The sequence below is a fragment of the Cheilinus undulatus genome, linkage group 22 (assembly GCF_018320785.1).
Source record: "Cheilinus undulatus linkage group 22, ASM1832078v1, whole genome shotgun sequence".
Lineage (NCBI taxonomy): Eukaryota > Metazoa > Chordata > Actinopteri > Labriformes > Labridae > Cheilinus > Cheilinus undulatus.
In genome coordinates, this window is record NC_054886.1 from 25,742,796 (window position 1) to 25,764,845 (window position 22,050).

The 22,050-nt window shown below is 38.0% G+C and overlaps 3 protein-coding genes across 4 annotated transcripts; all 3 read right to left on the minus strand.

The window, feature by feature from the left end:
* Nucleotides 1-2,612: 2,612 nt before the first annotated feature.
* Nucleotides 2,613-5,395, minus strand: LOC121504476 (complement C1q-like protein 2). Its single transcript, XM_041779277.1, has 3 exons — nt 5,048-5,395; nt 4,760-4,891; nt 2,613-2,917 (listed from the first exon to the last, which is right to left on the minus strand). The coding sequence occupies exons 1-3, from the start codon at nt 5,346-5,348 to the stop codon at nt 2,637-2,639; spliced, it is 714 nt and encodes a 237-aa protein (XP_041635211.1). The 5' UTR covers nt 5,349-5,395; the 3' UTR covers nt 2,613-2,636.
* Nucleotides 5,396-8,108: 2,713 nt separating this feature from the next.
* LOC121504474 (complement C1q-like protein 2) lies at nt 8,109-11,639 on the minus strand. 2 transcript variants are annotated; one of them, XM_041779275.1, is made up of 3 exons: nt 11,230-11,639; nt 9,088-9,219; nt 8,109-8,974 (listed from the first exon to the last, which is right to left on the minus strand). In XM_041779275.1, the coding sequence occupies exons 1-3, from the start codon at nt 11,624-11,626 to the stop codon at nt 8,718-8,720; spliced, it is 786 nt and encodes a 261-aa protein (XP_041635209.1). In that variant the 5' UTR covers nt 11,627-11,639; the 3' UTR covers nt 8,109-8,717. The 2 variants fall into 2 exon arrangements, with proteins under 2 accessions (XP_041635209.1, XP_041635207.1); XM_041779273.1 differs by having other exon boundaries at nt 8,109-8,998.
* Nucleotides 11,640-12,903: 1,264 nt separating this feature from the next.
* Nucleotides 12,904-20,532, minus strand: LOC121504308. The gene is made up of 5 exons (XM_041779021.1): nt 20,502-20,532; nt 19,470-19,631; nt 14,510-14,662; nt 14,206-14,334; nt 12,904-14,038 (listed from the first exon to the last, which is right to left on the minus strand). Exons 1-5 carry the CDS (start codon nt 20,530-20,532, stop codon nt 13,758-13,760), a joined length of 756 nt encoding a protein of 251 aa, XP_041634955.1. The 3' UTR covers nt 12,904-13,757.
* Between the last annotated feature and the right edge of the window lie 1,518 nt (nt 20,533-22,050).

Below are 22,050 nucleotides of genomic sequence, written 5' to 3' on the forward strand. Positions count from 1 at the left end.
GTGAGCTAATCTTTAGCTCCATTAGCTATGAACTGCAGTTAGCTACATAGTTGCGTTATCTGTTGCCGAGTTAACTTTTGCAGTTTGAGCTTAAAGACATATTGATATATATGGCTTAAGTGAATATAGCTAAAGTTAATGTAGCTATGTAGATAACGTAGCTTTCCAATGTTTTTGTTGGCAAAGCTTTAGCTCCATTAGCGACATAGCACATTTGGCTACATAGTTCTGTTATAAATAGCTAAGTTAACTTTAGCAACTTGAGCTTTTCCACACATTGATTTCTATAGCTTTAACATACATAGCTAAAGCTAATGTAGCTATATACATAACATAGCTTACGTAGTGTGTTGTTAGCTAAGCTTTAGCTCCATTAGCTACGTAGTGCAGTTAGCTACATAGCTACGTTTTCTATAGCTAAGTTAGCTTTTTGCAAATTGAGCACATACTGATTTTTTGGCTTTTGTGAATGCAGCTTAAGTTAATGCAGCTACAAAGATAAAAGTTTATGTAGTTTTTTTGTTACCTTAGTTTTAGCTCCATTAACAATGTAGTACAGTTCACTACATTGTTCTGTTATCTGTAGCTAATTTTCCTTAAGCAACTTAAGCTTTAGCACACACTGATATCTAAAGCTTTAACAAATAGATAAATCTAATGTAGCTACATAGATAACATAGCTTACATAGTGTTTTGTTAGCTTAGCTTTAGCGCCATTAGCTAAGTAGTGCAGTTAGCTATATAGCTTTGCTATCTATTGCTAAGTTAGCTTTAGTAGCATGAGCTTTTGCAATTTAAGCTTTCGCACGTATTAATGTCTATGTGTTAAAGGTGCAGTGTGTAGAAGTTGGCAGCATTTGGCCAAACAGAAACGATGTGAATGGGATATAATGTTTATATATTTAAGTGAGGTATGTTAAAGTAAGTGTACAACCATCCCCTTAAAACTTTCATATTCTTTTTTTTTAAATTAGAAAAAAGCTTTTTAAATTTACATTATCACGGGTTGCACTCATGGAGGCTGACATAACGAACCACCATGTCGTCTAAGGCAACGTTTTGTGGACAGAAAGAGCGAAACGCGATTTTGTAAATACGAACCTGCCTGCCGGTCCTGAAATCTACCTGGAGGGCAGGCAGAGAAGAAGACTGACCTATAATCTATAAAAATAATGGATACAAAAATGAATGAATAAACCCTCATGTCGTCACTGCTGTAAATTTTGTCCGGCTCATGATCCTTTTTGGTCTTCACAGGCTCTCGTCACTCAGTGATGTGATGTTTTGGTAACAGCTGGGCTCATTCTAAAATCTGAACACTAGATGTCACTAAAATTCTAATCTCTACACACAGCACCTTTAAGCAAACACAGAAAGCTGACTTAGCTACATAGATAATGTAGATATGTAGTTTATGTAGCTGCTTTGTGAGCTTAGCTTTAGCCTGCTAGCTCCATAGCGCCCCTATCTATGTAGGTTACACAGTTAACAGAGCTATGTAAGCTATGCTTGCTGTGTTCAAAAGTTTTCATGGAGGACAAACTTTTCTTCTGCAATCAGACTGTTTACTCGGCTTTATTTAATGTTTTTTATCTAGCCTTTACAGGTCAGGTTTTTTACCTTTACCCTTTTTTAAAAGTACCTGAAAGTTTTAGCGTGTATTTCTATTCTGATAAATGCAGCGTCTCAGATAAAAGGTGAGAGTGGCCATCAGAAATGAACGGGCTGCAGACAGATTGTCTTGACTTCTCTTAAGCTGGTTTTATGGTAGCATTTTTAGTTTATTTTAAGGAAAACAGTGAAATAATGCTCACATCTGAGTGACTAGAAACCCACTAAAAGTCATACTAACGTCGTTTCTCCAAACATGTGAATTTGCTACCATGTGCACAAACACCTGGTCTCCCTGCTGCAGCCACAGGAACGCTGCATTTCCTCCATTATCAGCACCGTCTGCACCAGTAACCTGATCATGGGTCATGACCATGACTTGGGAGTTCTTGAACAGAGCTAGACCCATCAGAATTTGAGGAGGGGGCTATGGTGTTCATTATCAGAAAATCACACTAAAACTAGACGCTCGTTATGGGAAAACACTACAATGTAATTGGCAATACTATATAACAATAAATCACCAAAACATTGTAGTGTTTTCAATTTTAACTTTATTTGAAAAGTCATGTGAAAGGCAAAGATAATAATCCTAAAAAATCATCAAGGTATCATCTCATAGGACCATGATTGCTTTAATAATGTTTAAGAAAAATCTGGCTGATTTGTTTGAGGATTAGTTGTACTCATTCAAGGTTTTGCATTAGAGGCATTCAATGAAAATAATAACAAGGTTCATTCCTAATATTAATATTTTTATGAACTATTGGATCACCATCTAAAATTGTGCTTTTATTTTGGCAACATGAGTAAACTCTGAAATCAATCAGTGTACAGGGGCAGAAAATTCTGCCTTTTTAGTTTTACTATAAACAACATTGTGGCATTAAGAACAGAATAAAGAGGTGATAAAAGAGGCAATCCAATATTGGAGTTTGTATTCAACCATCAACAGCATCCTTTTCAGTGGACTTTCAAATAAAATTACAGGTACAATCATGGAAGAGAGAACCTTTTATTGATCCTTACATTGCAGTGATTAAATAACCACTGAAAGTTGTAACATGATTATTTCCCCAAATATGTGTATTTGGTTCCATACGCATGAACATCTGATCTCCTTGTTGCAGTTGCAAGATCACAGCATTTCCTCCGTTATCAGCAGTGTCAGCACTTGATGCATGATCAGTGCTGTCAACAATCATTTGAGAGTTCTTGTAGAGGGCAAGAAATACTTGGTGTTCCCCTCCAGCATGATAAAAGAAGGTGAAGTAATATACACCTGCAACAGGTGCAGTGAAGATACCTGTAAAAGAAGAGAATATTAGAGCCTTGCATGCTGAAAATTGTGTGCTGGGTTCCAATCTTTATTGAAGTTCACTCATTTCCAATGTCATGGGGATAACAAGCAAATTGAATCAGAAACAGGATAAAAAAAAGCACAGCGAAACATCATGTGATAACAAAAATGGAAGTCAAGTGAAACACTGACATTAAATCAGCTGATTAATGTTTTTTTGTTTGTTTGTTTTTTGTAAGCTGGGATGACATTTGTGTATGTTAAACAGAGCCAGTGTTTAAAATAATATGAATGGTTTTTCATATCAAAAACCTCAAACATGGGCTTGAGAAAAGGCCATGGGTGCTCTGGTGGGGAATAGTCATCCTTCTCTGTCGTAGACATCACTACCATTAAACTACCTCATTAGAGTCACATGTTCTTTATTTCTTCATTTGCTCCAGGCTCTGGCTCTGCCCTGAAGATGTGTGATGCAATACAGGTAGGATGAACCACACTAACAGTAGTGAGTAGTGAGTAAGTAGTGAGAAACGAGAGGGTCTATAAAAACATAGTGGAGTAAAAAGGTATTCATTGATTTTTCAAAGGCTTTTGATACTGTGGACCATTTTATTTTGAAGGATAGACTCTGATGTATTGGTCTGTCTGAACAATCTGTTCGTTGGTTTGAAAATTATTTATTGAACAGAACCCAGTACGTGCAGACTAAGGGATTTACCTGTAATTATCTTGGTGTGCCTCAGGGCTCAGTCTTTGGTCCGCTGTTATTTACATTTCAACAGTATTTGTAAAAATGTTCCCAACTCAAATGTTCATTTATATGCTGATGTCATTTATTGCTCTGCTTCTTCACAGCATCAGGCTCTCTTAACTTTATTGCTAACGGAGCCGTTAGCAGGCTAGCAGGTCAGTCCCTAGTAACGGCCCCACTTCCGTTGTGTTGTGACGTTTTATTTGCATCTGCTGCACCAAGTTGTTGTATTTTTGTGTTGTTGTTGAATCTGTTTGCCTCCATGCTGTGCCGAGTTTATGTATCTATGCGCGGCGCTGAGTGTTTGTATTCACTGCAGCAAGTTTTTGTATTTGTGTTGTGAACTTTTGTTTTTGTGTTTTTCTCAAATGTCGTCGTGTTTTTTCTTTTTGCAAAGCGTTTTGAATTTGCATTCATGTGAGACCTCTCAGCTACCGTACAGAGCAGTTCATCTCAGTACAGACTGTTGTTGGCTGATGTCACTGCCTTTATTGAAAGTCCACAGTCAACTAAAAAGGGCAGTAATGGTGGTAAAATAGGATAGGCTGAAAAAACTAAGAAATGCACACAATTGGTGAAAAATGGCAAATAAATGTGGCAAAAAAAAGTACGGGAAAAGTGGTCAAAGGGGGTTAAAAAGTGGCACAAATAAATAATTTCCACATCAGAAACCAATAATAGCTGAGCACACTTTTCAGCTGTAGAATATGGTGACTGGTAGTCTGTATGCTAGTGCCAATGCTACTGATCCAGGATTTTTTTTATTTGCTCAAAGTTTCATCATACAGTCATGGACGAAAGTGGCACACCTGGAATTTTTCCAGAAAATACACTATTTCTCCCAGAAATTGTTGCAAATACAAATGTTTTTGGCATACATGTGTTTATTGTCTTTATGTACATTGGAACAACACAAAAAATCCAAAGAAAAAAGACAAAATTGACATAATTTTACAGAAAACTCAAAAAATTGGCTGCTGGACATGTTTCTGCCTCTGGAGAATTAGTTTCACATTTTAAAGAAGTTCAAGTCAAAGAAGTTAAAATTAAGTTGCAAATGTGGTGCAAAAGCAAGAATGTAGGTTACTAGGTTCTACCTGTGGTTGAATTGTAGGCGTTGCCGATGTTTGTAATTACTCTTTTGTAGATTAAAGTTGTGGCTGTGTCGAAAGGTCCGACCGCTGCATTCGGTGTTCCGGATGCTGCGCTGAACATCACCCTGGTATTTTCTGTTTGAAAAAAGATATAACAGCAACAAATGTGAGATATTTCTCTATTCCTGAATACATTTCAGTGTTGTTTGTTTTTAATGTTATATTGATAAAAGCCTAGAAACATTTGAAGCCACATTATTGGGTGAAGACACTAATAAAACCTGAGTTTACCTTTGTTCTTGAGCTCCAGGATCTTTGCCTCGCTGGCCTGTAGTCTATTCTCACTGTCCCTCAGCCTGGCCTCGCTGTTCTGTAGTCTATTCTCACTGTCCCTCAGCCTGGTGTCACTGTCCTGTAGCTTTGTCTCCATAGCGCTGAGTTTCTCTGACATGGCACCAAACTGTTTCAGGAGATCACACATGTCAGGACTACATCTCTCCACTACAGTCCCGATGGTGACATCCTGGGCTAAAGCGGCGCTGCAGAAGAGCAAAACAAGCCACATCATGATGAAATGAAGAGTCTCAGTCATCTGCTTATGATGATGATTTGATTCTTTCAACTGCTGGACTTATATTTGTTACCTGTAAATTTTTAACATCCTCTTTGAGTCAAGGATGATTATGTAAGAAGAAATCAATGCTAGATCTGTTTACAGGCTCTGAGTTAACCTTTGATAGAGCAGAGAAATGTTCACCTGTGCTTCATTAATCGTCTTCCTAGAAATCTTGTTGTAAATCCTGTCATGAATGAAATGATTCTTAAAGACACTACAGCTTATAATAATATAACAGCTGCTACTAATGACCTTGTCTACACAGAAATGAACCAAAGAAACATCAACAACATAAAGAAACATCCAGTCTCTGAGCAAACCAGGATTCAGTTCCCAGCAATGACATAACAGTCAATTCAACAATCATGTCCTCAAATGATCTCATCAACATCGTGTTTGGCCCTCATGTGCTTTCAAATTCTTACTTACAGAAAATGTTAAGTTGCATTACGCAGTGGTTCATGTTGGGTCATGGGCGTCATCTTTAAGGTACAAGTATGGAGATGATTTCATTTATTAAAGGGAATAACATCCAAACCTACCTGGCCTTATGTGAAAAAGTCATTGCCTCCTGATCCTAATAACTGGCTGTGCCACCCTGGGCAATTTTTGCCCTGTCTCTTACTTATTGTTGAATCATGAACTCTGACCTTCATTGAGCCAAGTGAGGCCGGCAGGTCTTTAGATGATGCTCTTGGCTCTTTATGGCCAATCTTAGGAAGGTTTACTGCTATTCCAAGTTTTCCCCCTGTGTGGATAATGGCTCTCACCTTAGAAAAGCCTTAAAAATGGCTGTTTAACCTTTCCAGATTTATAGATGTCGATGACTTTTTCTCATCTGTTCTTGATTTTTTTAGATGGCACCATGATTCTAAGATCTTTTTTAAACTGAATGCTGCTTTCCAAAAACTGTGGTTAATAACAGGTCATTCATGATTTATCAAGGAGGCAAGGACGCCCACAAGAAGGGATAAAGAAAAGAGCTTTCTGGAGCACGGTCAGACTGATCAGTGAAATCATAGTCCACTGTAAATAGATGTAAAATATAATAAAATAAATAAAGTAAAATAAAATATAATAAATAAATAAATATAATAAAATAAATATAGTAAAATAAATAAAGATAACTGAAAGAATGTTGTCATTTATTACTTTTTATTCAGTTCTGTCTGCCAGGAAAAAAAAACGTAAACATTTACATTAAAAATTGGAATCCATTCACATCCATTGTTCTCCCCTTCTTTATCAAATAAAGAGCAACTTTAACTTTTTTTAAATCAGTCTTAACAAAACCATGGGACCAGGCTTTTAAACAGTCAAACAAACACATTCATGAAAGAAGGCCTCTGTTGCAGTCTTCTGATGCTTTCAATATTTGTCTTTGATGCCATTAAATGCTATTTAATACTGTCTGTGATGTTTTAACTTACAAACTTAATGGAGCCATGGCCAAATCATATTCAAGTTAAAATCTGATGCAACACCAACACCAAAATGACTGTTTAGCAATGTTGCATAGAAATATCCAGGCAGATTTGTATTTGGAGACTCTACATCAGGGGTGTCAAAGTCCACATCAGGCCTATGGAACCGTTATAGCCAGCCAGCAAGATCACGTTTTTATTATAACTGGCCCACCGGGATGAAGTCTGCAGATTTCCTCCACTATGATGAAACTGTAAACTTAACCTTGATGATTTGAAATATCCCTGTTAAAACTTGAAAAAGTTAAATGATAAAATAATAAAAAGCCCAGAATGCAGGAAAAGAAATAATCTGCTGGAGGGAGTTTTATTTGTGTCTAGTAAATTTTTAACATCCCCTGTGAATCACGGATGATTATACAACGAAAAATAAATACAGCTAACCTTTGATATCCTGGAGGAAGGTAAATAACAGTGATCAGTTTTTTCCTCTGTCGCTGTTACGCAGATAGCTTATGAAGCTATAGTGCATAACAGATAAATGTGATATAGCTACAGTAACAGGTTGCTTTGTTCAATGCTCATACAATGCTTACTTTCCAATTTAACTGGATATGCTATTCCTGTTTTACTTAGTATTTTGCAAGATGCATTAGTATTTCATGTTTTACTTTGTCATTGAGTATCCTCCTGTAGTTTAAAGCTACAGTGTGTAATATTTATACTTGTAGCACTGAGCAGAATAAAGCTGGTAAAAAATGACTCACAAGTTATATGTAGGCCTATCAAAATAAGTGTTTAATCACCTGAATATATAAAAGTACTGATAATCAGCCTTTTTTCAAACATAGAGAGGGTCCCTCCCATACCATAGGCACTAATACAACCCCAAACCATCAGAAATGCAGGCTTTTGAGCATTGATAGCACACTGGATGGTCCTTTCCTTTTAAGTCCTCAGGACATGGTGTCAAAGGTTTTCTAAAATTCAAAATTTTGATTCATCTGACCACAGAACAGTTGTCCATTTTACCTCAGCCCATTTTAAATGAGCTCTCACAAGAAAATCATTTCAAATATGAGAAATGCCTGCAGAGCTCGGGACAACACCGACTCACATGCTGATCGTCAGACTGGAAGTCCTCAAGTGTTACCAAGCTTTTAAGATAAAGCTCAAGGAAGGACAGTAAGAAAATACTGACACATTTACTGGAAGTTTTTATCAAGAAAGTTTGGATTCCAGCCCAAAACAGCTCAAATAATGGCGTTAATGGAGTTTTCAACAAAGGCCAATAAAAACTCAGGCAGGCTTTCATGTTTTTTTTATTAAAAGTAAATTTAATTCATCCATAGTAAAAAATAAAATAAAATAAAAAACAAAAACAGGTTCATTGATAAAGGGAAATTTAGTTAAAAAAACACATAGATCTTGGTAAAATGGTGCTGGCTAAGGGGGGCCTGGGTAAAGAGACATAAGTGAAATAAGAAGAAATTCATTCAGCCACAAAGGAGAAGGCATGGTTGTTAAAGGCTTCCCCAGAAAACAGCAGAAAATCAGTGACAGTAACACGACGTCATTCATACAGTTATCTCACAATAACAAATCAGCACTTTAGCATGTCTTTAACACTGTTCTGTCACATAACTGTCTATTTTTTTAATAACGTAACGTCTTTTATCACAAACACACCAAAGAAAAACAAATAAATGACAAACAGTGATGGGCTTTGCTAGATCATGTAGCTTGAATACAATATAGAATAATGCACACAAATATCAATACATGCTTTAAAACATTTTTTTTGCCTTACCATTCAAATATTCATATTATTATTTTTAAGAACTTCCAAAATGTAGAGGCAATACATACATTTATGTAAGGACATTCATGTACGTAGGGGAGAACGACAGAGTGCTGATTCTCACATTTGAGTGACCAAAAATCCACTAAAAGTGGTACTGTAGTCTGATCCCCAAACCCACGTACTTGCAGCCAAACACACGTACACATGGTCTCCTGGTTGCAGCTGCAGAAACACAGAGTTTCCTCCATTATCATTACGATCAGGGCTTGATCCATGTTCACTTGTCACGACCATCAGCTGGGAGTTCTTGTAGAGTGACAGATATGCTCCATGTAGCCCTCCAGTATGATAGAAAATGTTGAAGTAGTAGACACCTGAAACAGGTGCAGTGAAGATACCTGTTTAAACAGCAGATGAGAGACTTTCAAGGTTTCAGAGTTTCACACAGAGGTCAGATTCATGAGCACAGACTTTTATTTAATTATACCTGTTGCTTTATTGTAGGCATTGCCGATGTTCTCAATCACCCTTCTGTAGATTAGTGTTGTATGTATGTTGAAAGGTCCAATGTCAATGCTTCCTTCTCCAATTGCTGCACTGAAAATCACCTTGGTTCCTTCTGTTTAGAAAAATAAACCAATAGAATTGATTTGTAAATAAGTAATTAAAAAAGTCTCAACTCATCTGATAAAATGACAGCATGTGGAGTTTTGTTGTTGATCTATGAAGGCATTCTGTTTTTCCCCACATTCTCTGTGTGTCATTTAGAGACACCTAGTGGTGTAAACATGTACTGCACTTTATTTCTAATTATTTGTTTGCCATAGGCAGTTCACTTAAGTCTCGCTTGCTGTTGAGAGCACATGCAGCAGTCTCCGACCACTTTTCAACCTTTTCTTACATGAAGGTCAAAGTCTGTGAGTACTATTGTGTATATATCATGTAACTTCACACTGCTGTGTAGATTTTGTAAATGCTACTTTTCGTTTTGTGTTCTTTTGTGCAGAATTGTTAAAGATGCTAACCGCAATTAGCATTTGCCTTTTAAAAACAATGTGAACCTTAATTTAGATGCTAGCTAGATCTGTGTGGCCAGATAGATTTACACTCCCTACCACAAGGGGCAGTGTGGCTGCTAATTACTGGGTGGTTGCCTCTCCCTCTGTCTTTTAGCTTCCTCTTCCTCCCTCACGGAGCCAACAGTGGTGTGTGTTGGCGTCTGACGTTGCATCTCTGCAGCACATGTCAGGTTTCACATTAAAGTATGCATGCTGTTATCCTGCCTGATTCATTAAGTTCCCTGTGCTTGGTGTTTACTCCGGTTTCGCTCCGTTGCAGCAGTGTGGTGTGACTGGGAGCTGGTCTGTCTCTTGGGGTCTATGTGGGCACGGTACGCTTCCTATGGGTAAGACACTAAGTTGTCTGTTTTGTTACCTTTAGCTGTTGATGGTCTGGTGCCGCTTGACGTGTCTACCCTGCTCTCTGGTACAAAACGTTCAATTGGTAGCTTTGGTTAATTTGTAAATTTTTCAGAATTAGATTCTGATTAGTTTACTGGTTTATTTTACAGTGTGCGGCCGTCATCTGCCGCTGCTTCTCAGTCACGCTGCTGTCTTGGCTCTTTGTTGGTTCTTTGTGGACTCCCTTTTATTGTACTCCCTAATGGCTATATTATTAGTGGATTGCCTGGGTTCTCATGCTCTGCTAATGAACTGTAGGTTCAGTGGTTCTACCCTCTCTGGTTAAAGCGTTGGGGGCTGATACTGCTTTGACAAACTGCCAAAGTGGGCTAGACGACGGTGTCTGGACCATGGACACTGGGCCGGCTGTTTCCGGGCCCTGGTATTATGATAGTGCAGACACTTATTTGATTAATCTGTTTAGCTTATTTTTTGTTTGTTATTTCTTCGTTGGATTATTATTAAGTTTGTTTTTCGATTGTATTTGACTTATTGTTTATACATTGTTTTTGGTTTCTAATTTTGATAATTTGTTGGTAAGTAACTGTTTCTTTTGGTTTGGGGTAAGGGTGTTTTACATTCTGTCTGTCATGGTAAGCCCCAGCCCTGTCCTTGTTTTCTTTTCTGGTAGGCCCCATACCACTGTTTATTCTTTGTTTAGTTTGCTACCCATTTTTAACTATAATTGTTTAATGAAGTATTTTAATATTTTGGAAATCACGCTCTCTGGCCCTGTGAATTTTATCATTCAAACTGTGTGTCTGTGTTATTGTTGGGTTGTATATTTATATCCTGGGGTGCGAGTCCCTATGTGTTGTTGTCTGGTACATTCCACTGCTCACCTTGCCACACCTGTATGGCTCTTATTTAAAGTTGTTTAATTTCGTATTTGACAACTGCAGGCTATATTGAGTTATTTTACCATGTATGTGTGCATTAGCACTTTGTGATGACATTATTTCACATTTTTCAGTGTAACAGAATACACGAAGAATCCACACTAAGGCCCTTAACACAGCTCTGGTTTCTTGGGCCTTTTGTCTACAGATATTTGCTATCTGCTAAGTTGTTTTGTTAAGCAAGAGCAGAATACATTCATTTTAAAAGAATTGTCTTGTTAGCTGTACGGCCAATTGCTGATGCATAATTGATCAGAATGCAATTTGTACCTTTGCTCATTAGGTCAAGAATCTGGTTTTCACTGTTGTTCAGTCTTTTTTCACTGTCCCGTAGCCTGGCCTCACTGTCCTGTAGCCTGGTCTCACTGTCCCGTAGCCTGGTCTCACTCTCCCGTAGCCTGGCCTCACTGTCCTGTAGCCTGGCCTCACTGTCCTGTAGCCTGGTCTCACTGTCCCGTAGCCTGGTCTCACTGTCCCGTAGCCTGGCCTCACTGTCCTCCAGCCTCCTTTCCATGGCTTTTACTTTTTCTGTCATGGCACCAAAGTCTCTCAGGAGGTCACACATATCTGGAAAGCATGATCTTGTTTCAACAGCGTTGGTATCATCCTGGGCTGAAGTCATTCCACTAAACAGCAAAAAGAAACCCCACAAAAAGACAGAAGTCATCACTGAAGTTGATTCAAGAACAGCTCACCTGAACAATAATGGAAATGATCTCTTATTCTTGGTTATATTCATGACTTTATGACAACCTGTTAATGTTAAACAGACCATCTGAAACGTGACTTTAATAGGTCCGAGTGTTATCAAGCTTTTAAGACAAAGCTCAAGGAAGCATATTAAAAAAAAATACTGGCACATTTACTGGAAGTCTTTATGAAACTTTGGCAGTCAGCAGTTTTGGATTTCAGCCCTAAACAGTTTAAAAAATGGTGATAATAGAGTTTTCAACAAAGGCCAAATAAAAAGCCAAGCAGGCTTTCATGTGTTTCGCACTGAGAGCCTTCTGTCTAGCCACTCTAGACCAATTGGTGGAGGGCTGTAGTGATGGTTGACCTTCTAAACTTTGCAGGATCTCTGGAGCTCAGTCAGAGTGACTATCAGGTTCTTTGTCAACTCTCTTACTAAGGCCTTCTCCCAGATTGCTCAGTTTGGATGGGTGACCAGCTCTTGGAAGAGTCCTGGTTGTGCCAAACTTCTTCCATTTGAGAATTATGGAGGCCGCTGTGCTCTTGGAAACCTTCAGCACAGCAGACATATTTTGTAGCCTTCCCCAGATCTGTGCCTTGCAACAATCCTGTCTCTGAGCTGAGGTTTTTGCTCTGATGTACACTGTCAGCTCTGAGGCCTCCTACAGAGAGGTGATTGCCTTTCCAAATCAATTTAATTCACCACAGGTGGACTCCAGTCAAGGTGCAGAATCATCTCAGTAGAGATCCAGAGAAATGGGGGGAACCGTTGCTAAATTTCAAGGGTTTGAATTCTTATGTGAATGTGATATTTCAGTTTTTTATTCTTAATTAATTTGCTACAAAATCTAAAAGACACTGTGTCATTATGGAGTACAGAGTGTGAATAATGTGAATATCTTTTATTTGGCTGTAGCGTCCGGAAACAACAAAACTGAAAAAAGTGAAAGGGGTCTGAATACTTTTTGAATGGACTGTACATAGTCAGCAGGAATATAGTGTAAAATGTGAGATGTGGAATTATTGATTAAAAAAGAACTTGAAAAGGCAACATAGGTGATTTCAGAAAAGATTTATTTGAGAAAATGCAGGAAATGCTCATATTTAATAATTGATAAAAGTATTATTATTCTGCAGTCTGTCTATGATTTATCTATGATATATTTTGATAATTCTACTGTTCACGTTTTAGATTGAAACAATATGCTTGAGCAAGGAAATATAAAGAGCTGGCTCTTCTAAAAAAATGTCCTTTCAGAGATATAAGATAAAAGTTGTGACATTTACATGATTGTCAGTCCTAATCAGTCTTCAAAACGAAGCTAAAATTAAATCACTGTCATTCACTGATTGTTTTACAAGGAGTCAGAAAAAACATTTTTCCATCCTAGCCACCGGATTATCCTTTATAACACACCATAAACACGTATTCATCATGTATTCATTCATTTGCATGAGATACAACACTTAATGTGAATTTCCTATGTGAACACATTGCATTAGTTCACTAGTTCACTTGATTTTATATTGCATAATCAACACAGCAGGAAGTGCTGTAATTTGCAAGTACAGCCTAAACAAAATAGAGAATGAGGTCAGAGGTCAAATCTGAAATAAAAATTTTGAATAGACCCATTTTTTTTAGTACACAGACATTAGCTCACTTTACTTTCATTAGCTTTAGCTAAAGCCAACATAGCTAAAGCTAATGGTAGCTATTTCATTAACAATAATACATAAGTCACTGTAGCCAAGTTAGCTTTAGCAACATGAGCTTTGGCAATTTAAGCTTTCGCACAAATTAATATCTATGTGTTTAGCAAACACATAGTTGTTAATTTGTGAGTTTAGCTTTAGCCTGTTAGCTCCATAGCGCCCCTATCTATGTAGGTTACACAGTTAACAGAGCTATGTAAGCTATGCTTGCTGTGTTCAAAAGTTTTCATGGAGGACAAACTTTTCTTCTGTAAGCAGACTGTTTACTCTGCTTTATTTAATGTTTTTATTTCAGTGCTGTGGGTCAGGTTTTTTACCTTTACCCTTTTTTAAAAGTACCTGAAAGTTGGCAGCATTTTTAGTTTATTTTAAGGAAAATAGTGAAATAATGCTCACATCTGAGTGACTAGAAACCCACTAAAAGTCGTACTAACTTCGTTTCTCCAAACATGTGAATTTGCTAACATTTGCACAAACACCTGGTCTCCCCGCTGCAGCCGCAGGAACGCTGCATTTCCTCCATTATCAGCACCGTCTGCACCAGTAACCTGATCATGGGTCATGACCACAGTTTGGGAGTTCTTGAACAGAGCCAGAAGCATCAGACGTGTTCCTTCAGCGTGAACGAAGAAGGTAAAGTAATAAACACCAGCAACAGGTGCAGTGAAAATACCTACGAATAACAGAAAATGATACACGTTAGCAAACGAAGCTCAAACATATAAAACACACAGACAAACTTTATTCTATATACTAATGTTCAGAGATACTGAATTTGGGGTTTTCATTAGCTGTAATGATCATCAAAACTAAACAGGGTCATGACTGATATGAGAGTACCTGTGGCTGAATTGTAGGCGTTGCCGATGTTTGTAATCACTACTGTGTATTTCAAAGTGGTGGCGGCGTTAAAAGGTCCAAAGGCTCCGGTCCCTCCTAATGCTGCACTGAAGATCACCTTGGTTCTTTCTGTACCAGTAAAACATTACAACAACATATTTGAGAATAAAGTCTGGAATCGTGATAAAAGGATGTAAGCATCCACCGTTTCTATGACATAGACATTGATTTCTGTCATTAACTTCAGAGAATTTGTTTGGTTTGCTTAAATAATCACACATAAAGGAAACAAACTTCACTTTACCTTTGTCCTGCAGTTCTGTGATCTGGTTTTGATTCTTCCTCACTGTATTTTTCAGGGCTTTGAGTTTCGCTGCCATGGCATCAAGCTCTCTCAGGAGCTCACACATGTCAGGATAGCATGGGTGTTTTTCCAGAGCGTTGCCTTCTTTCTGGGCTGAAATCACGCCAAAGAACAGCAAGACAGCACACAGACTTATGCAGTTCATGATGGAAGTTGATTCAGTCACTCTGATGAGTTCTGGTCTGTCTGCTTTTATATCATTTAATGAGGATGAGGGTTTTTTTTTTTTCATTTTTAACAGCCATTATAATGTCATGCAATGAATCCATTGTCAAACTCTTTCAACAGAACAGTAAGCAATAAGGAATTAATTCAATGGAAACCACATGTTATCATATGTTTGTTAAGGGTTAACCCAAGAAAATTAAACAGATGATATTTGTCCTCTCCTCCAGGGTGTCATGTGAAGCTCTGTCTGTTTATGATGACAGCAACCAGCTGTCGGTCATCAAATCTGACTGTGCCTTCATCCTGCTTAGTTGTTTTACCCTTCCACTTATTTAATAAATCAATAATGGTCAATATAATTTGGCTTTTTGGACAACAAAACTCTTTAATGTCGAAGTGAAACACATGTTGGCAGAGTAATGCCAATTAAACAAAAAAAAAAGTGATACAAAATAAGTGATTGTGTAAATATTCACCCCCTTTAAAGTGACTGGCCTCATTCAACAGAGGTCCAGCCAACTGGTGCTGGTAGTCTCAGAATTAGTGAAATGGGGATCACCTAAGTGCAGTTAATGTCTGTCAAGTGATTGTAGAATAAAGACACCTGTGTCTGGAAGGTCCACTCATTGGTTAATCAGTCTTCCTGGCTAGCATTGCACCATGAAAACAAAAGAACACTCCAAGCAACTCAGAGAAAAGGTTATGAAAAGCAAAGTCAGGGGATGGATACTTCTCCAAGCCTTTTTTATGGAATCAATCCATAAGGTACTTATACAACCAGGGAATCTTAGTATGAAGTTTAGGACATTAATTAAGACCATAAGAGAGGGATGGCACTTTGGTAGGTGGTACTGAAAAACAGTAGCATGGTGCAGCAAAATAAGTAAATGTAAAGTAGCTCATTTTTTCAGCACTTTCCTCAAAGTTATGAACATATTCATCAGCTTTGTTACTGGAAGTGTGTTTTCTGAAACACATCGACTCTCACTTCAATTACAATCTTATCAAAAACGTCTTCGTCAGAAGTTCCAGAACTTCTCTTCCTTGGAGTCTCCTCCATACTACTCCAAAAGTTATGAGAGTAAAACAGGTCTCGTGCACCAAAAGTTACGGTGAAAAAAGCATGTGGTACACACAGAAAGTTAAGGTGCAAGACAGCTTAGCGTACATCTATCAAAATGATAGTGAAATAGCTACCATTACTCTGAATGTAATGGTAGTCAAAGCATGTCTTATAGTACAAAAGTTCTGGTAGAAAAAGCTGGTCTCATACACTGAAAGGCATGGTAGTAGACGTGCATTTCATTTATCCATTAAAATAAAAGTAAAAAAAAAAAAAAAAAAACACCCATTACACTGAATGTCAGGGTTGTAAAAGCATGTCTCATTCACCAAATGTTCTGGTCATAAAAGCATGCAAACTAAACATAAAGTTATAGTAATAAACTTATCTCTGGCAATTAAAACTTAAGGGTAGTAAAAGCGTGTGTCATAAACCCCAAGATATGGTAATAAAAGCGTTTCTACAGCTCTGAAACTTCTGGTATTAAAAGTGGGTCTAATACAACAAAAGTTTTGGTAGTAAAAGCATGTCTACTAAACAGAAAGTTATGGTAGAAAAACTTAGAAAATGAAAATTATAGGATAGTGAAACTGTGTGTCATAAACTAAGGAAAAGCGTGGGTACTACTCTGAAACTTACAGTAGTGAGAGGAACTTTCGTACGCCAAAAGTTCTGATGGTAGAAACATGTTGTATACGTGGAAAGTAATGGGGGTAAAAGGCTTCTATAAAATCCATTAAAACGACAGTAAAATGGCTACCATTACTCTGAATGCATGATAGGAAAAGCATATCTCATAGTCCAAAAGTTATAGTAGCAAAAAGTTCCTCTCATACATCCAATGACATAGGAGTTAAAGTGTGTCCATTTTTGCCACTCTCCTTGCTTTTTCAACCTGTTCTTTTTTGTTTGTTTTTTTGCAGCTAATTTTTTGCAACTTTTCACCTATTTTTAAAAATTCCAACCTATTTTAGCCACTTTTAGCATTTTGCCATTTTTGTGTGAGGACCTTCACTTTAAACCGGAAGTCGGACGAGTGCTGCCATATCTCGTCTTCTAATACCGGAATTCCCTTGAACTGAACGTCTTCTTCGTTGTTTCTTCATGCATCACCGTCATAGTAATAGAGGCAGGTCTGCCACATGTGGAAATACAAGTAGACAAAATATATGCGAGATTTCGGACTAACAAGCACAAGGATTACATAACATTAATTCTAATAAATCAATTTATGATCCAAATCCAAGTATCACTGCACTGACTTAATATGCGGCGGGAGATTGGATGGCTGGTCGGTTGTCGATGTTGCCACCATGTTGCCAGAGGCAAGTCTGCTACGTCATTTAATACAGTAGACAAGGATTGTGCAAGTTTCCAAAATAAAAAGGTAAAATGACGAGATTACATGGATTTTAATGAATAACCCATGATAACCCATTTTTACCACTCACTGTCTTGTAACTGTAACACCTTTCTGATCCTTTGCACCCACTTTTTTCAATTTTTTGCCTTCTTAGCCCATTTTTCACAGCTTTTTTGCAACTTTAAGCCTATTTTTCGTCCAATTTTGTACTTCCAAACTATTTTAGCCATTTTTAGCTCTTTTTTTTTTTTTTTGACACTTTTAGTCTGTACTGTAACTGTACTTTCTTTGTATTTCTGAAAGTTGATAGCTTAAATAGTTGAAAATGTAGGATAGGCTTTTATAAGCAGTTTGCTTCTTCCTATGCCTGTTCAGTCATTACTCAACACATGATTATTGATTTTGTTTGAAATGTCTATACTGTGCAAAATGTTTGGAGTTGTTTTATGATTGAATAAACTAAACTAACTACTTTCCAACACTGGCCACCTTGGACTCATTTTTACCACTGTCTTGCAACTCTTAACATCTTTCTGCCACTTAACACCATTTGTTTGCATTTTTAACCTATATTTTCAGCTCCTTTTTCCATTTTCACTACTTTTTTTTTAACCAAGTTTTTCCCCTCCAAACCTATTTGAGCCACTTTTTGGCCATTTTGCCTTTTTTTTCACTTTAACTTTTTCTGCCATTTTCTTTGCAAATTTTGGCCCATTTCTGCCACATTTTTCCCAAGTTTTGCCACTTTAACCCATATTTGCTACTTGCAACCTTTTTTAGTCACCTTTTGGCCATTTCTGCCTCATTTTGCCATTGATAACCCATTTCTATCTTTCTTGCAATTAATGACACCTTTCTGCCACTTTTAACCCATTTTTGCCAGTTCAAATCTATTTTTACCATCTTGCCTACCTTTCTGGTCCATGCATTACTGTTTGTTGTTTCAAGCAGGTGTTGGATGGCGTATGGATAACTGCATCCTGTTTGAGGCAGATAATGGCCTGGATTATTGCTATATGTTTAAACAAGAGGTTGATCAGTGTGTAGTTTATGGCTTCTTTTTTACATCAAGATTTAACATGTTTTGGATTGTTTGGAACATCTTGTCAACTTTTTTGCACTTTAAAGCAGGTTTTGCAGATTTTTTTTTTCCTACCTTTAACCCATGTTGCCACCTCTTACCCATTTTTGCCACTTTTACACCTTTTTGCCTCCTTAAAGTACTTTAGCTTCTTGTTGCCATTATTTTGCTTCATCATGCTTTTTACCCCTCCAAACCCATTTTTACAACTTTTTTGCCACTTTAGAACAGGTTTTGCCAGTTACAACCCCCCCACCACCACCCACACACACACACACACACACACACACACATTGCAAATTTTTGCATCATTTCCCAATTGCTCACCTATTCACCGACAAAAACTTTCAGTTCACTTTATTTTATTATTATTATTTTTAATTAATTTATTTATTTTTTGCATTCTGACATCTGACATTGCTTCCTAAATGGACTAGGTCATCCATATTGTTATCACTTTGGTAATTCTGGGTAAAAAAGGGGGGGTTACATCTTGAAAAAGGCTATACTGTGCACAGCATTAATAGATAATATTCATTTTTGTTGCTCTGATTAGAGTGGTTATTATTCAGGCTAAGAATAAAACATGGTTATCACAACAATTTAACTTTTGGATGGACCATGACTTTGCTCCATTGGCCCCCATTTGGCAGGGCCCCAGAAAGCTCGCCCCTTCATCCCTCCATCCCACCTTGAACCTATCTATACCAGTGTGATATCTTTTCATGGAATCAATGGTTCAAACCCTGGTCGATGTCACCATCACATGACAACACAAATGTTTTTAGCCCTCAGGGGTTCCTTTAAAAACCAACTTAATTTGTTCCTTCGGGCAGAAATCAGCCACCTCACAAAAACTGCTGTTAAAATATGATACATATATTTTTTTTCCACTTTAAACGCATCAGTCTTCTAGAACTACTTCAGCCTGAAATATACATATCAAATAATAATGATATTTTGGAAATTTTAATCCTTTAAATGCCAGTACAGTTCAATAACCCCCCTGTTTTTTCATTGAAAAAAAACTAAAAAAATGAAATGATTTCCAAAATATAAATTTCAATAAATATTTGTTTATTTTTATTTTTAGGTCCTGAGATAGGATAATGATTGGCAGCCTAAAAGGCCTAAAATAAATAAATATCATAAATAAAATAGATAAATATTAATCAAAAGCTAAGCTAAAAAGGTGTGTCTTGAGCCTGCTCTTAAAAACATGAACGTTCTCTGCGGCCCTGAGGTCCTCTGGCAGGCTGTTCCAGGCGAGGGCCGTAGTTCTGGAAAGACGCCTCGCCGTGAGTGTGTGTCCTGACTTTGGGAATGACTAAGAGCCCGCTGCCAGAGGAGCGCAGGGTCCGCGAGGGTTCATAAGGTAAAAGCAGTTCTGAAAGATAAGAAGGCCCAAGATCATTAAGACATTTAAAAACCAGTAAAAGAACTTTAAAATTGATCCTAAAACACACGGGGAGCCAATGCAGTGATTCTAAAACCTGTGTAATGTGGGCCCACCCTCTGGTCTTAGTCAGGACATGTGCTGCTGAATTTTGGAGTAACTGTAGACCTGAAATATTCTTTTTGGGATGACCAGAGCGCAGGGCATTACAGTAGTCTATACGACTGGTGATAAAAGCATGCACCAGCGTCTCTGTGTTGGCAAGAGAGAGAGAATGGGGCGGACTCTGGTGATGTTCTTTAGATGATAAAAACCTATTTTTGTTACATTCTTAATGTGTGGAATAAAAGTCAGCTCAGAGTCAAAAATTACACCCAGGTTTTTCACCTGTGATGATGGATTAAAAGACAGTGCTTGTAGTTTGGGTAAAATTTTCTCTCTCAGGGCCTCAGGATCAGGTGTGTAAATGACCTAAGTCTCTAGTGCGTAAACAGGTCTTTTAAAGTGTTTGACCAGTGGTTCGGAAGGTGACATTGATGATAATAGGACACAGCTTGATGACTCAGTTATATTTAAATTCATTTGTACTGTGCACTCCACCCATGTCAATATGGTCATTAACTTAATAGATCAGTATTCAGTGACTGCCAAGACAACCAAGCCCAGGAAGACTTGCAGCTTAGGGTGTATTCACACCTCTGGCTAGTTTGCTTTGTTCCCATTCAGGGGCAAAAATGATACATTTGTTTCAGTTGTCACTTGGTTCGTTTGTGTTCACATGGCAAAAGTCTCTTGCAGTCCAAAGTTGTAAACAAATGCCACGTGCAATCCAGTTCGTCTCTCATCGGTCAGAAATCTTACCTGGAAGGCGGGGGAGTTTCCTTATCTTCATTCATTCATTCAGGTTCTTAACAGCTTTCCATGGGGAAAAACAACAGCCATGGAGCATCATCAGCGTGTGTGGCTAGTTTTTTTTTTTATAGCGTTCATCTGGCTAATGAACCAGTGTTCGCTAAATCAACAAAACATGCATTTTTTTCGACAGTCAAGAAAGTCTGGAAAATAATGTGCTGATGCACTTGTTAAGACAAAGAAGTGCTGCCTCACAGAGCCCACGACTCATTTCGCTCAGCTAGTTCTGTTGTTCTTCTTCTATTGTTTTAACTGAACAATTGGCAACCCGGTGCATGACTGCCCCCACGACTACAGTGTGTACTACAGTTATGAGTCAGCTGTGCCGGTTGCTTAGTGATTGTGTCCTCACTGCAAAGGAACCGCTACAGGGTTCGAGTGGAAGGGAGCCGAGACTACCCTATTTTGGCGATCTCGACCCGCTTGTTTTTTCCCGCATCCGAGTGCGATTGCTGTGTTCACATATGTCCAAATGAACCGGACATTGGGGGGGGCGCTCACTGTTTCGGAACAACTGCCCCAAACGAGCCAGGTGTGAATACACCCTTAAATTCAAAGCTGGCTGACAAACTAGAATGATGATAAACCTAAATCTAGAGTTTGCAGCAAAAAAGACCTCAAACTAATAGATTTATGTGTCTGCTGTTGATTTTGTGGAGAGATATTTATATCAAGAGGGTGGTGCTGCTGTTGCGACTGCTTTTGTTAAAGCCTATTAAACAACTCTTTCCTGAATTTCTGAGCACACTACGTCCATGACTAATTGTACTGGTTTAGATTATTTTATGTAGAAATCAGTTGCCTTTTACTTGATTTTTAACATTATCAACACCTTGGTTTTGTTTCTATCTTCTTTTTGGGTGCGTACTTGAACCCAAAAGCAACATAGAGTGGTTTGAATGATTCTAAATTTAAACCACAGCAAACAGTCTTGGCCAAACACTTCTCACAGACAAAAGTCAGAAAAGGTACTTCAAAATAAAGAGAGGGAGGAGCAGGGTGTCTGATGAGCTTTGCATTCCAACTGTAAAAAGAAGTGGATGATTGAATTCAGTCATATTTAGCTGAGACAAAACAGACACTGCTATTGTCAGAAGACTGGTGACACACCTGCCCAGTATTGTGCTGGACTTACAGTATTGCTTGGGTTATAAGAACACAGAGACAGAGAGCATTTATTGAGAGGGTGGTGCATGTCAACAGGTAAAGCAGGCAACTTCTTTGGGCCCCAGGCCAAAACCACTGTAGTGGGAAAATATGCAAAATTCGCAATGACAGTAGGAACCCCTCTAAGGAGGCCCCATCAGACATCTACTGTGTAAGATGAGCAAAGAAACTGCACAGTATTGTGCCATACAGACACTACTGCTTGGCTTACATGAGAATACAAGAGGCTTTATGTAGCATTCACCATGGCTGGACCCACTTGGTTGATTCCATTTGCTTTTGGTTAGTTTTACTGGTTTGAGCCTCCCCATAATGCAAGTGGGCACTACCA

What these genes read in the sequence shown, in the direction of transcription:
- LOC121504476 (XM_041779277.1), bottom strand. Translation starts at nt 5,348, where the DNA reads ATGACTGAGACTCTTCATTTCATCATGATGTGGCTTGTTTTGCTCTTC. An exon ending in CCTGGAGCTCAAGAACAAAG is followed by an intron (nt 4,892 to 5,047) that starts GTAAACTCAGGT and finishes TTTTTCAAACAG; the next exon opens with AAAATACCAGGGTGATGTTC. An exon ending in CGCCTACAATTCAACCACAG is followed by an intron (nt 2,918 to 4,759) that starts GTAGAACCTAGT and finishes CTTCTTTTACAG; the next exon opens with GTATCTTCACTGCACCTGTT.
- LOC121504474 (XM_041779273.1), bottom strand. Translation starts at nt 11,626, where the DNA reads ATGACTTCTGTCTTTTTGTGGGGTTTCTTTTTGCTGTTTAGTGGAATG. An exon ending in TCTTGACCTAATGAGCAAAG is followed by an intron (nt 9,220 to 11,229) that starts GTACAAATTGCA and finishes TTTTCTAAACAG; the next exon opens with AAGGAACCAAGGTGATTTTC. An exon ending in TGCCTACAATAAAGCAACAG is followed by an intron (nt 8,999 to 9,087) that starts GTATAATTAAAT and finishes CTGTTTAAACAG; the next exon opens with GTATCTTCACTGCACCTGTT.
- LOC121504308 (XM_041779021.1), bottom strand. Translation starts at nt 20,532, where the DNA reads ATGAAGATAAGGAAACTCCCCCGCCTTCCAG. An exon ending in CACAGAACTGCAGGACAAAG is followed by an intron (nt 14,335 to 14,509) that starts GTAAAGTGAAGT and finishes TTACTGGTACAG; the next exon opens with AAAGAACCAAGGTGATCTTC. An exon ending in CGCCTACAATTCAGCCACAG is followed by an intron (nt 14,039 to 14,205) that starts GTACTCTCATAT and finishes TGTTATTCGTAG; the next exon opens with GTATTTTCACTGCACCTGTT.